We start from the raw sequence: 16,151 nt of genomic DNA, 5'->3' as shown, positions 1-16,151 counted from the left end.
TAGGCTTGAAAATGTAATAAATTAAATAGTTTGCTTTTAGATTTATGCCTACTTATTATTATTACTAATAAATGAATCAACCACCCGGTCTGTAAATAGCGAAGATATTAATCAACAAACTTAATTGATGTGCATAATGTAAATTAACTCGCATCTTCATATATCGCTCATAGATAGTGCATGTAGTTAAGATGCAAACCGTGATATCGTAAGTGTATCCCACAGGACTTGAGGGCACATCCACATGCCTATTGGGTTAGTACTCCACTCCGGTGTAATCCTTACAAAGATGTCAGTCTCTTTGATAGGACCAACCCTTGTTTGAATACCCGGTTTGGTACCAAAACTTTGAGATTAAAGTATCTTTAACCAAAATTGATCAATGTAATTGGTTTTATAATACTTTGTAAAATATTTCGGGTTAATTCTTCAAGAGTAATTATGTTCTTATTACATCTTGTAGTGAGAAAATTACGGATAACTCTTATACAGAAAAGGTTACGTCTACTACAGCATAATTTTAATGAAACAATCTACTTGAACTTGTTTTGTTTATTTAATTTTTTGACAATTATAACAGCCTCATTATAATTTTATCAGATCAGGTATTTTCAAATGAGTAAACTTGTAACCTACCTACTTTGTTATTATTTTTTCACTAAGTAGTTGTCATTTTCATCATTATTATACGTTTCATTTTAACTCAGAAACATCATGAAACTCTACTTACATCAAGATACCAAAATAAACATACCAAAAATGATACCGGATCTCAAACCCTAGTAGTGCATCAAAGCGACGACTGTGCTTGTCCCGACTAAAACAATACTCAAGAACGTTTTTGACAAGAAATTGTGGAGAACTAAGCAGCTGCAATGCTTGTTTGAAGCCGAGCTAAATTGCGCTTGAAATGTAAGCCAGGAAAATATTTTGCTTTGCATAGCTTTGTAGATTCACTATGTGTAATCGAGGAACGTTTGAATGAAATGAACTAGAATTATACTGTTATATTTTTGGAAGTATTTTTAGGTTTTAAGTGGGTTCAGCATTTTTTATATTAAAGGACTAATTGAATCTGCCTATTCCATCATACTTACTTATTCCTTTTTGCTACAAATAAAGTCTACTTTCAATGTGAGCGACTCCTTTTAATGTAGTAGGTACCTAAAGACTTAGTTTTAATGTTAGAATAGCGTGTTTAGTAAAACAATGAAAATAGAAAGCGAAAAGACTACTAAAAAGATGACTACTAAATTAGGTACCTACTTACATTATTCTAATCCGATTATTATCATTGAGAAAATTTAGTTTACAAGTCTCTGTTAAAAATGGATGAGTAAAGGTTATGCATAGATAAGTAGTTGTTTCCTTTTGCCTGGAACTCTATATTTTCACTAAGTAATATTAGTCTGTAATTTGAAAGATAGATTTACAGGAAATTCACAAAGGCTTTTAATGCTGACTGTATTATGTTTGCAGTTAATAACTTTGAAATTCCTACTAGACATTTTGTTTTAATCGTGAAATATAATCGTCCTCAACTACCACTTAGGTAATTAACCCAAAAGCGTCTCAGTCGAAATCTGGACTATCTAGTCGATCCATTTACACCCGAAACTCTAAGCTGAGTCTGACTCAATGAAAATAATAAGGCCCGGGGTAATTTTGCTAATGCAAGTGGTTACACCCTATCTAGATCGCACTTACTCGGCTCGTCCGAAGGTAGTAGAGCTACCATTATTAAGAGGGTCGACACACGGTATATTGTCAGACCCTTGGCAAAATTGACTATTTTGACTAAGTGTTAAATTAAGGTACAAGATCTTATGGACAGGAATCTTCTCGTAAGTTGGTTATGTTTTGGACTAAAGCGATGCTGATGATGTTGGAACAAAGGTCAGGTGCTTCAGTTTAATGTACTTTAATGTTAATGTACGCTATAAGTTGTGTAACGACGAACGAGTGGGTATAAACTTAATACTTACGTTGTGTACCTATACATTAGCTTGGCATAATAGTGCCTCAAGAGAAAAATACCTTTGTCTGGCAATTCCATTTAGCGTTTACTAGCTACTAGATCTTAAGGAATAATGTTAAATGGCGTATAAGTGAAGTGTTGACTGCATAGAAGATTGCGAAATAATTTTGAACTTTATACCTTTAACTTTAGAGTAAACATTTACTGTGGATTATTGTAGAAGCTAAAATGTAGCAAACAAAAATGTTGTAAGTGCTCAAATGTAGTAAATAAAAAACAGTTTGGACGTTACTTCGTTTATATTGTTTCGCAGGCGATATCATACATTTATATAAGGCTGTTATATAAAAACTGACTGAGTTGTTACATTATACTCATTACATGAAAAAATTATATTCGGGTTTTCAAAATCTAGATGAATTGTATTTTTCAAAACCATCCCTTAAAATTACGTCGTAACTAAATATCTACTCAACGGGCATATTAATTAGTTTATAAATAATTGATCTTTAAATTCAACAATATTAAAACATTAACAATTTACAAAATACCCTAATTGTTTCAACATATTTTTAGAATGTACATAGATTAAATTTAATGTGAAACCAAAGAATGCGAGGAATTTCATTACATCGCAAAGATTAAAGAAACAGAATGTCAAGGATTTTATTATTATATAACAAGCAAATTCGACGATATACCTATAACTACAATATATGTACATGTACACTTTAACGGTTCATAATTATTATTTTAATATACAACGCTACGACATACAGTAAACTTTCGCATTTGACTTATAAATATATTTATATTAAATGAGTAACGCTATTCAAGTTACATTTCCTTAGCATTATAAAAAATCTGTTGAATAAACAGAATATCTATTTCAGAATCAGTATTTAAACAATCTGCAAATGTGACTAACATAGTTTCAAATAAGAATTTTAAATTACAAAATACAGTACCAAAATTGTTATATTATTTACATTAATAGTTTTATTTTAATAAATAAATTCAACGTTATTGTGTAAATATTAAATTATACGTTGTTAACAAGAAATGCCAATAAATAAATTCACTAGAAGTCCAGTTACACAGAATTTACATAATGGATACAGATTAATGTACTTATAAGCATTTACAATCAGAAGCTTGGTTCATTATTTATCTATGATACTCACAGTTACGTCAATTTCCACCAGGACATTAACTACGTTAGTTTGACCATCTAGTCGATACTATGTTCCAGTCAATCTCTCGATATAAATTACACCATCTAATTGCTGAACATACGCCTTGCGCAACGTCAAATTATTAGCAATATTGAGATATACGTACGGACAATATTCACTCGGCGAGACGAGAAAATCATGTCTGAACTCGGAAGAACAATAATAAATATGTGATGTTACACGCTGCCACAATCTGAGTTAAACAGACAGCTCATTTTCTATCCGTTACAAGAAACATCGAAACAAAATTCGGTACTGACCCGTAATTCAATTGAAAAAAGATAACTTCTTTATAACACTTCCCTGAATTCTTGAAAACTCAGCTAGTTTTCCATTGGAAAGTTTGATCCGTAATTTTTAATCACATAAAAGTTAGCGACGTTAGGTACTTGTCAAGTGATGTCTTTGGTTTTTATTGTGTGTCAAGATACAAGTTGTGAAACCTATGTAATCTGAAAACAAGAAAGAAAAATGTTTTCTCCCCCGTCTTATGAAGCCATTTATCGCGTTTCAGTAGAGTTTGGATGCTTCGAGCTGCCTGTTTTCCCCAAACTACGGCGTTACTAACTTCGCATGGTTTAAGGGCAAAGTTTACGCGGCGTAGACAACGGCCAATATTAAAAAGATTGTGTGGGGTACGTTGCGGGTCGAGCCCGCGGTAGGGGGCGCCCCACCGAAGAAGCCCGCGTCCTCACCTCGGGGCCCACCTTCCCTGAGCGGGCCCTGGAGACTGGAGCGCACGTCGTTTGTCTCCTCCAGGGAATTGCTGCGCTCATCTTCATCTCTAGATTTCCGATGCGGCAGCTCCATTTCTGTATTGAGAAACGTTAGCGTTAGCGGCGGGAAGTGAGCGCAATCAAGCGAAATTGATCCTAATTGCAGCTATCCTACGCAGTGCTAAAAAGAAATTGTTGGCGCTTGCAACTTTGTGAATTCGATTCGTTTAAACACTGGGAGTTTGTAGCTGAAGCATTTAGCTCTCCTTTTAACACCCTATTAAATATAACTACTTTTTTTAAGTTAGACTGGATGAAATGTTTCGTGTACAGTTTTGTACGACACATTTTAAAATATTTTTTCTCAAACTCTATTGTAAATTAGTGATATTCTCGTAATTTTTATTTAACTTAAATGTCATATTTATTTATCTTTTACCACAGGATAACTAGAAAGTAGATATTTAACATAGGTATCTTTATTCCGTGAGTTTGCACATTGCCTTAGGCGTCCCTGTAGAACCATTCGATATCCTTTTGTTCTCTCTGAGATTGTAGTGAATACTGTTGAATAGACTATGTTTTATACTTGGAAGCTCTTAGTAACATTCCACTTGGAACTTATTTGTAACATGGTAGTATAGTGAGAAAATCAAAGAGAAAATCAACATAACTGAACAAATTAGTTTAGGCTGCGGTCGCACTATGTTATGTAAAAGAGCTTTTTATTTGTCCTTTACGGTGCGGAGCTTTTTGCCTACTTAGTCATAAAAAGTGGTGTAAATGTCTGTCATGTCATCTACACGAAAGAAGTACCTAGGTATGTTTTCTTTTATCTAAATAGGTACGTCAAAAAGATGGTAGATTTTCCTAAACACATAACAGCAACATACGAGTTCAAATTGGTAGTTATTAGTTTCTTATTATACCAGATCCCCTTATATCCTTCTACGAATACTCAACATAATATAGGCTCTACGACAGGCACTCACCGTACAATCTAATGTTGCCCTCAGCATCCCCTATAGAGTTCTTAGATATACACTTGTACCCGCCCAGGTCACTGCGCTGTATGTTACGGACTATGAGTCGCATCTGGACGCTGTACGCTGAGCTGTTGATCTCGCTCATCTGGTACTTGTCGTTGGATATTATCATTTCACCTGTAAATAATTGAAGAGTTAAAAAGTGCTAATGAACGAGTTTTATACGTGGAGTATTAAGAAGATTTCGTTAGCAGAGTTGAGTCCCTCTCTCTGCGTTTTTATAAAATTACAAAAAATACATAGACGGAAAAATGCTGAACCAATGAAAATAATTCATATCATTATCATACCATTATTTAATTGTGTACATTGTGTGTCATTTTTGTCGATAAAATTGACATAATAACATCGCCTTAAGTTATCGCTAGAATTACATAGCACTGAATGCTTCTTACAGGCACATCTATTAGTAAAACACTGTATATTCGATTATTATAGGAACATTTTAAATAACCTTGACCACCAAAGCGCGACAATTTTTGGCATATTTCTCTCAGTGACAAGTTTTCATTTCGTATAGGATCATTCGGAGTAATGTTTGAAAGCTGTATTGCATTTCTGGGTAACCAATCTTTCAGGATACCAACTGATGTTCCAATTTTATGACTTCACTGGGTAGCTATTTCACTAAACTTAAACTAGTAAAATAAGTATATCACTAAACTTGGACCGTTTTATAATTATATTCCTAGTGAGATAGTAATGAATCGCTTTCGTATAACTATGTTACGGTATATAATTATATCCCTAGGGATATAACTATATTACGGCTATAACTATCTTACTGCGACATATGCATGGCAGTGATGTAAAATTAAAAAGTAGAAGATAGACTTCGAGAAAGTGGCAATGATACAAAAGCAAACAATCTGTGAGAACCTTTCCCTGAATATTCCAATATTTGAAAACACGACAAAAATAACATACTATTGAAAACCAGCACCCAGTTCACAGATGAATTGACTCGAATCGTTGTTACCTTTCACACTGTCAGTTAATACAGTTATTTGCTTGGGCACCCTTCCTCGATAGGCAGAAGCCTTTCCGACCATCCATATTCGCCCACTTCCGACCATTGTCCGCGCGATATCGAATTGAAATATGTTGTTTCGGTGTGTCGAATTCGCTTCCCGGACAATGCTATACATTCCACAGCTATACTTTTCAACAATTACCAACATTAAACGCTACTACAACGGGCGGCGTTAAAATAATACGCCAGTTTCCGTCCCATGTCGCAATGTAAACAACAAAATGTTGATTTTGGAGCAAGTGCTGAAAATTGTTAGCGTCCAAATCAGTCAGAGCGAATCTGCTTTACAGATCTGTCCAAATTAGGACTGATTATGTTTACTCGTTTCGCCCAATAATGCTGCGGTTCTAATGATAAAAGTTTAACGGGAAAACGTTTTGAATGTCTAAAGAGTCGCCTGAATTTTCGTCGCCGGCTACATTATTACCACGGCCATGGGTCACGTTGCTCGTTCTACATTAAAAATTGCTTGCATTCTTCTTCCTCCGCTTATTTTGTGGCGGCAGTTTTATTTTTTATTTTCCAGCCACCATGGTGTATTCAGTTACAAAGATATTTAATTGAAATTTTTCACTTTTTTGGCAATAGGTATTTCATTATGGGATTCTTGTAACTTTTACCGCGGGCCGGAATTTTAGGAAGGGAGACTTGTGTTCTGCGGTTGGTTTTTGAGATATTGAATTTTATTGGTGTAGTAATAATAATCACAGCAGTAGATAATTGAGCACAAAATAAGAATCTTCTTTCGCTTAATATGATTAAATTATTTCGTTATGTAACATGTTTTTATTAAATAGATCCTACAAGAAGAAATATTTACATTATTTGGTTTCTACGTTATTATGTCAAGCCTTCGGTATTGGCTTTTTGATTTATCACTGTAGGTTCACACTCGTAAATCAACAATTTTATAGGTAAATGTTTAAAAATATTCTTGTCTCGGATCGGCAGACTACGGTAAATTGAACCAATAAATTGGAAAATTATTTTGCAAGGTTTTATTAAAGTCAACAAAAGCTGTTTGCGAGAAGTTTCCAACGGACACCTTCTACGAAATCCATAAGTACACACGACGGCACATCGTTTTAAACATCGTGGCACTTTATGCAGTTGAAATAGGTTCTATTTTTCAACAAAAATTTATAGTCTCATGTGCTATCTGTACATAATATTTCTAGAGTAGTTGCTGTCGTGTTTGTTTTGCTTACAGTTAATGGAAGTACAGTTGAGTCGGAAAATATGTATTATGTTTAGGTTCGGTAGTGACTATTTTAAACAAACAAAAACAAACTGAAAACTACTTTCTGTGGAAACAGTGCAATAATATATTTGTATTGCTTTCCTCAGAAAACGAGGTATGATTTAATATACTAGAGTCGGAAAAAGTAACTTGGGGAGAGTGTAGTTTTATTCAATAGAAATTATTAGAAGAGCAAGAACAGTTTTTTTACAGAAAGTAAGAAGACTATTTATAAACATATTCCTTTAAAATATTTTTATTATTAACATTTTAGTTCTGCATTTTTTTCTGTCGACTGTAGCTCTACTAGCATCGCGGCTTTCAAACTGCAGATTTATTTAAGAACCTCCTCGTACTCCTTTAACCTCTCTTAGATAATGTTTCTTCTCCATCAAAAGCTACTTTAAAGATACTCGTTCTTAAACTTAAAGATACACAAGCATAAACCGTTTAGAAGTTTGTGTTTTTGCTGAAAAGTAGCAACTACATAAGATGCCAAAACGTTTAGTTTAATGTGTCATGGATTATTGAATTGTATTTGTTCAATAAGTCATACGAAGTGTTTAAAAAATAGTATAACTTGAAGACAATTTCGCAAATCCTTGTAGGTATCTAACCACAGAAACTTCTTATTATAAGGTAATGTAGACCCCAAGTTTTTGTGTTTTAAAACTTTGCAGTAACTGAATAATTGTCGATCTCAGTCGACGTATTAATAATGGTCGACAGTTCTTTAGTCCATCACATTTAAGGCACTGCAATTGATTGGCTGCTTTTCATTAATGCACACCCAAATAGTTAAGAAAAACAAGTAAGAAGCGCGCCTCGGCTAGCCAATGTCTTGCAAATCAATGGAAAGTTATTATAGTTAAATATTACCGAACTATTACTGTATTTGTCAGGACGTCTCCAGTCTATTTGTTATTCAAAGTTCATTAATAACCGCGGTCAGGCAAAGACAACGAGACCGGTCAAGAGCTCGACCTGCGCTCGACCACAAATCTGTGGCGCGCGCTGTAACTGACACCTCGATAGCCGCAGCCGCAGACACGCCCTCTTTTGTTTATTGCTCGGCAACTTTATTAATTAATAATCAACCATTCGGAATTTGAATCGGATACGTCCCTCTATATCGTCGATATGCGCGACGAAACAATTGACAGTCAATTGACTCGAACGTATTGATGTATTGGATTGGACGTTACCGTAGACGCAGCACACCGTCTTTTGTTTACTGCTCGAAAACTTCATCAATGAAAATTGAACATTTGAAAATCAAAATCTTCGCAACTACTTATGTCAGCTCAGCCAATGCTGCGCATAAACAAGAACAATTGAAAGTCAGTTGTCTGAGTATGTATGTTACGAGATAAAATTTTAGGAAGCTTTGAAGCTGTAGTTTTGCAACATAATATCCGTTGGTCTTCCCTAATCTATAATAAATAAAAATGAATTGATGTTCGTTAGTCTGATTAAAACTCGAGAACGGCTGGGCCGATTGAGCTGATTTTGGTTTTAAAATGTTTGTCGTAGTCCAGGGTAGGTCTAAACGGTGAGCAAATACGCACGCGATATTGTTTTTCTGTGACAGACAAAATTCCACGCGGGCGAAGCCGCGGGCGGAAAGCTAGTTATGTAATAAAATGTCTGAACTTCAAAAGGTCGTTGTTAATTTGTCAATAATAAGTTATTTGCGTTTCTAATGAAAGTTTTGATAGAGTCACTTAAAATTGTCGTGAACTTTTATTTTATTAACACCGTCAACTGATTTGTTATGAATGTAATAAGTTCCATAAACTATTTGAAGTCTCACTATGATACTCAATCGGAGTTCAGTTAATAGATCTATTTGCAGTGTTAAGAGACGTTAGACTCAAACAGTCCGATTTTGAGTTTATTCCCAATAACTTTATTAATTAATTGTCAATATCCCGAGCAATTCCATCGAAGCGCCGCTGTGAAGTTGGCAGAAATACGGCTGTTCGATAGTTAGATTATAAACGCAGTTAGCGAAGTACTTGTTACTACGTAAAACATTAAAGTTTATTTAAGTTTTTTGACAGCTCGGCGTTCGGTGCAACTTGCCGTTTTTATTGGGCTCTAGTTATATTGCAATGCAAGTCGGCGAACTTAATTGCTGTTTGTTTATTGCAGCGAGATGTATTGAGAATACAAATTTTAAAAAAGTAGCTTAACCTATTACGTTCGTTCTCGTATTTTTAGAGCACTAACTTTATGCGTGCTGTGCTGCTAAATAGGTATCCTAAGTTTAATAAAAAAATAAACGATTGTGAATAGTTTACATGGAAGATGCTTTGGCTTACGATCATATAGAAGTGGAATAAAATTAAAATTAAAATGACAGCAAAAAGTCATCGCTTGCGTACACGACGATCTGGCGCGAGCGGCAGTCCCACCCATTCCGTGTCGGCCACGGCCGGCCCGCTTGTCCCTCTCGTCAGGCTGTGTATAACCTAATTTAATTTGTACTTGCCGCAATTTATGGCCTGAAACCGTCTGCCCCCTCTATTTGTTACCACGCAGATGCGGCTCACGCGCCGCTCCACCATTGATTGAAGACTGCATCACCAACCGTCACCGTTATTGAATTCCTAAATTGAATTTTGATTCGCACTATCGTTGTAGGTACGAGAGTAAATATGGTGACTGTGGCCTAAAGCAATTTGGAGCGGGCGGGCCGGCGGTCTTTGTTGCATATCAGGCAGTAATAGAATTTGGTTCGCTTTTTGCGCGGTCGGTCGCTCTACCCGCGTAATGGCGAGCTCGGTTGCCTTTGTAACTGCATCTAAATCTGCCTGTACTATGTATCCGGCTGGTTATGCTACACCAATAATCCACTAGTGATGTCCTGTAAACACTGTTAGCGTCCCGAATATAATTCCATTATAAAACACTATGTGGCGCTATAGGAGACGGATAAATTAATCAATTTAACTCTATGTTGACAATTCAACATAGAGTTTGGAATTTTTGAGAAAATATAAAAATATTGAAAAATTGTTAAACAATTGGATTTTCAATATTTTTCATCATTTTTTTAAATAAAAATGAAATTAACAGATTAATTTTATGTAGCACTATCAGTTAAAATTGTAAACTCATCATCATGGTATCATTACACCTTCCTACATTTACCACCAAAAGTTTCAAATGTTTGCAAGAGCCGAACCAAACATGAAATGAAATCACATGAAAACCGTTTCCATGTACCGTCTGCGTTTCACAGATACGAGTGGAGTGTACTCGACCGATTCAGTCTCAATTTCCGTCGCCAACTCGCAATGTGCGGCGCTCTCGACCGCATAAACTGTTCGATTAGACCGACAAAAAATATTAGTTTAAAGACCGCATTGCGAAAAAGTTTTGTACGTTTTGCGCCCTCGGGCAGCTGTGGGCTTCACACATGTCGCGGGCGCGGACGTCGTAAATCCATTGCTAACTCGAGTTTAGTAACGCGTTGTCGCGCTGCCCACTGCCTGCAACGTTCCGGGTGGATATTGCCGTTGTACTTTGGCGTTAATGCTGCATTTAGTTAGGCGCATTCGATATTATATTGTGAATTAGAATAAAGAAATGGGGACTCTATTTGTGTTTGATTAAAAGTATTTTATTGCTGTAATTAATGATTTTTGAAATAAAGGCATATTTTCGCAGGCCGCTATCAACCGGAAAGCATTGGGGGAGGAATGTTCAGCAGTGGACGTACTATAACTGAGATGATGATAATGATGAAGGCATATTTTCGATATTATGAAAAACCGGATATCGAAATGTTATTGTTAGTGGAACATAAGGCTTTGTTTATCTAGTAAGAACAGTTTTGTTTTTTTAAGCAGAAAGAACTATAAACATACCTGTTAATATTATAAAGAGCTGTAGTTTTCTGAATAAAGAAAAATAAATAAATAACATAAAATAGTACTAACAGTTAACCTTAACATAATATCTAAACTTTAAGATGTAAAAAATAAACAATTAGTGTCCGTAATTCGTCCCATGGATGTTGAGTGCATTCATATGTAACGTATATTTTTAGGATAGCGTCAACAACGGAAATTAGGGAAATGCATATATGCACTGCGCCTGTCGGTCATCTGTTTCAAGCCAAACTAGATTTTGAGTTGATTATTTTGAAATGGAACTGGTATAAATTATTCAAATTCTAAAAGGGACGAAATTAAAAATCTAAAACGTTCTGTTTGTGTTTATTTCTGACTGTAGAAAATTGATGTCTTTAGTGTGTTTACACAAAACGCACATTTAGTCACAAAAACTTTTTTTACGATTAAGCTGTGAAAAATATAGGCAATGCTTTTTTAAAATAAACCTGTTTTCAATTGCTCAAATCCATTTAAAACTAGGTTGAGTGCGCGATAAAATAAGGCAAAAGTTATGCTTTTTTCGTGCGGTTTGTAGTTAACCAAGTTTTACAGTTATTTTATAATAACTGTAATCAGTATTTTTCCTGGAAAAACCAGCTTTTGCAATGTTACAATAATTTGAACCACCTGAAATTTTGAATTTTAAAAATAAAATAGTATCCATACATATTGCCTGATCATCTATACTTATAATAAATTTGTAGAGAGGTCAATTCTGTACATGAAATATATTTTCAATCTAACACTATCAGGGGGTGATTAGAGATCGATACTGATGTCAAAAATACAATCAGTAAAATTTTTGTCTGTCTGTCTGTCTGTATGTTCCTTATAGAAACAAAAACTACTCGACGAATTTTAACGAAACTTGGTACAATTATTCTTCATACTTTTAGGCAGGTTATAGTATACTTAGGAATTCCCACGGGAACGGGAATTAGCGGGAAAATCCTTTTATATGAAAAATCTAAACCGCTTAAGTTAGACACTTGAAATTTGGCATGCAGGTACCTTAGTAAACTTAAAGCTTAGTTACAACAGGATACCTATTGCAAAATTCCCACGGGATCGTGAGTTAGCGGGAAAAAACATTTGTATGAAAAAATCTAAAACGCGTAAGATACACTCGCGAGCAAAAGTATGGAATCACTTACATGAAGTTGTTTCCACGCGATCTTGTGTACTAACGAATTTGTTAGTAACAAAAAAAGTAGCACCATTTTAAAGATTAAACTTTTAACTTTAAATTGATACCAAATTCATTTTAATCACACCGGTATTTAAAAAGATATCCCGGCTGATGTGAAGAAGTAAGAAAAAAGGCATATACCAACTGTTTGATACGTCGCGAGTTGCGGCCTATTTACCCCCTATAAAAGCACGTGTTTTCGGATTTTTGCGTTCACACGTTGATCCATACACATCTCGGCTTCATTTGACACTTTACCTGGGATTCTACACCTACAGAAGCAGCACAAATCGTTGCACTGTTGCAAGAAGGGCTCAGCCAGCGGGCTGTCGCACGTCAGCTCCATATAAGCCAGTCCTGGGTTTCGAAAGTTTTAAGACGCTTTTGGGAGACTGGTGGCTTTATCCCGAGACCAAGTTCTGAACAGCGCCGGTGCACATCGCAGAGGGATGACCGTTTTTTCATGTCAAACTCTCTATGAAATCGTCATTTGACTGGCATCGACGTCCAGCAAGAGCTCAGAAATGTTCGTAGGATAGCTGTTAGCGAGTGGACAGTTCGTCTAAGATATGAGCAATAAAATTTGACTCCAAAAAGGCCTGCCACAGGCTGGAAAGTGACGGCAGGTCACCGACAAGCACGCTTTCAATTAGCTCGCACTCGGAAGGCGAGTAATGGAGGCGAGTTTTGTTTTCCGATGAATGCAGACTGTTTTTGCAGTGCAGCAGGCGAAGAGGTCGGGTCTATAGACGGCCTGGGGAGCGATTTGTGCAGTGCTGGTTCGCTAAAACATTGGCTTATGGGGGTGGCTTGCTCGACTTCCCATCGTGATGTGTAGGAGCAAATTGAAAGCGTGCTTATCGGTGACCTGCCGTCAGTTTCAAGCCTGTGGCAGGCCTTTTTGGAGTCAAATTCTATTGTTTATATCTTAGACGAACTGTACACTTGCTAACAGCTATCCTACGAACATTTCTGAGCTATTGCTGGACGTCGATACCAGTCAAATGACGATTTCGTAGAGAAGTTGACATGAAAAAACGGTTTTCCCTCTGCGATGTGCACCGGCAATGTTCAGAACTTGGTCTCGTGATAAAGCCACCAGTCTCCCGAAAGCGTCTTAAAACTTTCGAAACCCAGGACTGGCTTATGTGGAGCTGACGTGCGACAGCCCGCTGGCTGAGTCCTTCTTGCAATAGTGCAACGATTTGTGCTGCTTCTGAAGGTGTAGAATCCCAGGTAAAGTGTCAAAAGAAGCGGAGATGTGTATGGATCAACGTGTGAAAGCAAAAATCCGAAAACACGTGCTTTTATGGGGGGTAAATAGGCCGCAACTCGCGACGTATCAAACAGTTGATACATGTCTTTTTCCTTACTTCTTCACATTAGCCGGGATATCTTTTTAAATACTGGTGTGATTTAAATGAATTTGGTATCAATTTAAAGCTAAAAGTTTAATCTTTAGAATGGTGCTACTTTTTTTGTTACTAACAAATTGGTTAGTACACAAGATCGCGTGGAAACAACTTCATGTAAGTGATTCCATACTTTTGCTCGCAAGTGTAGATGAAGGGGGTTAAACGGGATCCACGCGTACGAAGTGGCGGGCGGCCGCTAGTGTAAAATAAACCTGTTACTAAATCAAAATTAAATGCGAATATATTTCTGTAAATTATTGCAATATTGTCACACATGTTCTGGTAAATAAAAATATCTTTATTTTTAATGCGAATTTCATCAAAATTATATTTTATTTTAGTTAATAATTAAGAATCAAACGAACTTACCTGTGATGTTTGATATCTAATTATACGAGTGTCTTGACCGAAGATGATTACGTTTTACATGCAGCAGTACCTGGGATGATGCCGTCCTTATCACACTTTTAGAGAATATTTATTTAAAAATATAAGTTTTAAATATAATAAAGTACGTGTTTTGACTCCTCAGCACCGTAGTACATTCCGCGGTCCGCCATATTTCTTGTCATTATTTTAGAGCAAATTTTTTCGATCGCATAAGGGTAATTATTCTCGGGTGAGGTGGGACTGTAATCATCTTCGGTCAAGACACTCGTATAATTAGATATCAAACATCACAGGTAAGTTCGTTTGATTCTTAATTATACTTCGTATCTCTCCCGAAGATGATTACGTTTTACATGCAGATGTTTAGAGCATCGAAAAAATTACAACCGTAGAAACTATTAACTTGTTCAAGGTATTTTAGTAAATAAACAAAACATTGTTTACTTTCGTAATAATTAATGATGGTTTTGAAACGAACAGTTAGCAAAATCACAATCACACAAAAAGTTAAATTAAGTAAGTTTCTAGTCTAATATTTAAGAAATGCCTAGGTACTTGACAAGATTTGGTCCACCAGCTTGCCAGCTTTACGAATGACTTATAAATTTTAAATTATTTATTATTATTATTAAATTAACGCCAGCCCGGTGGGCGCAGACGTAGCCCGAATGGCGGGTATTATGTGCGCTATAAAAATCGATATTATCAAATTTGAAGTTCCACTGAGTTAGGTACCACTTTTTAAGTGGTTTTTGGTAACTGACAAAAATATTATCATCTGTGCGTATACCAATAGTCCTGTCAATGTAAGATTTAAGTGTTGAGGCTGGGCATAGTACAAGGTTTTCCATAATGTACGGTAATTTATAGGTACAATAATAAATGGTTGATAAAATTAATCGAGTCCGGTTTTAATGTTTTCATCAATTTCATCTACCTACTTTGATTTATATTTAGTCTGGATACAATGAAATATTATTAGTATCTAATATTATTAGATAAACTTGGAGTATTCATTATCTGTGCAGAAACCAGAACTAGAAGAGTTATACACTTAACTGTAAATTTTTTCAGGGAAATGATAATTTAATACCAAGTAGTGTCATTTGTAGGAGTCATATTTAGGCGGTCTGAGGCGAAACACGCTTTTGAGAAAACTTTTGATACAGTCATTAGTAGTAATATCCTGATATAACAGTATAGATAAAGTCAAACGGTAACCATTGAGAGTACTGTACTGTAACTAACACCAGAATAATTGAATTTGTCCGTTGAGTATTCCAATAAATGAGCTGAATTTGAATTACAGCCATGATTTTAGACCTGAAGTATATTGTATGATATTAGTATGTACTATGTGAGAAAGATGTCATTAACATAAATATCCAGAGAATTAGTAGGTGCGCTCCATGCTCTGAAGGGCGAACACAACAGATTTTTGTTAGTTTCGAAACGTATGACTTTTGAAACAAGGAGCTTTGACCACAATAGGTACCACGGTAGTAGGTCAGAATGGTACTACTACTATGCCCTTAGCGCCATTTTTTTTTTTTTTTTTTTTTTTTTTTTTTTTTTTTTTTTTTTTTTTTTTTTTTTTTATAAAACTTTAGAGAGTTACATTAAAGTTACAAAAATGTTCGGAAATAGGGTCTAACTCCCAAGATGCATTCGTAGAACATTGGTGATTTTGAATAGTAAATGTACTTGCAAATAAGACGAATTCTGGAATACCAAAAGGTAATGTAATTTCTGTAAATGCGTAGTCTGCTAAATTCATAGTATGTGTCTATATTTGATTGACTAGATTCGAAATCTGTGACCACGTTTTCACACCCAACCACACCAATTCCATAACTCTCGAGCAATATTATTTAAATTTGTGTGCTGTATACTAACCCTTTTCTTTATTAGGCAATAACCGTTGTATTGTCTATTCTTAATAAGTAGGTGAGATGCAAATGTTTCAAGTGCAGCGAGCAATTCCAGGGTATTTAAATGTAAAAGTAA

The 16,151-nt window shown here is 35.5% G+C and overlaps 1 protein-coding gene across 2 annotated transcripts in view; it reads right to left on the bottom strand.

The window, feature by feature from the left end:
* Positions 1-2,267: 2,267 nt before the first annotated feature.
* The window catches only part of LOC135075522 (lachesin), a 93,930-nt gene continuing 80,046 nt past the window's right edge, over positions 2,268-16,151 (bottom strand). For both annotated transcript variants that reach the window (XM_063969949.1, XM_063969956.1), the window contains exons 8-9: positions 4,922-5,092; positions 2,268-4,025 (exon numbers count right to left, since the gene is read on the bottom strand). In XM_063969949.1, coding sequence (XP_063826019.1) covers positions 3,805-4,025; positions 4,922-5,092 — 392 coding nt within the window. In that variant the 3' untranslated portion in view covers positions 2,268-3,804. The remainder of the gene's footprint in view (positions 4,026-4,921; positions 5,093-16,151) is intronic.

Source organism: Ostrinia nubilalis, chromosome 1 (assembly GCF_963855985.1).
Source record: "Ostrinia nubilalis chromosome 1, ilOstNubi1.1, whole genome shotgun sequence".
In the NCBI taxonomy this organism is placed as follows: Eukaryota; Metazoa; Arthropoda; class Insecta; order Lepidoptera; family Crambidae; genus Ostrinia; species Ostrinia nubilalis.
Note: the sequence above shows the minus strand (reverse complement) of the source record. Positions and strands in the feature narration are given on the sequence as shown.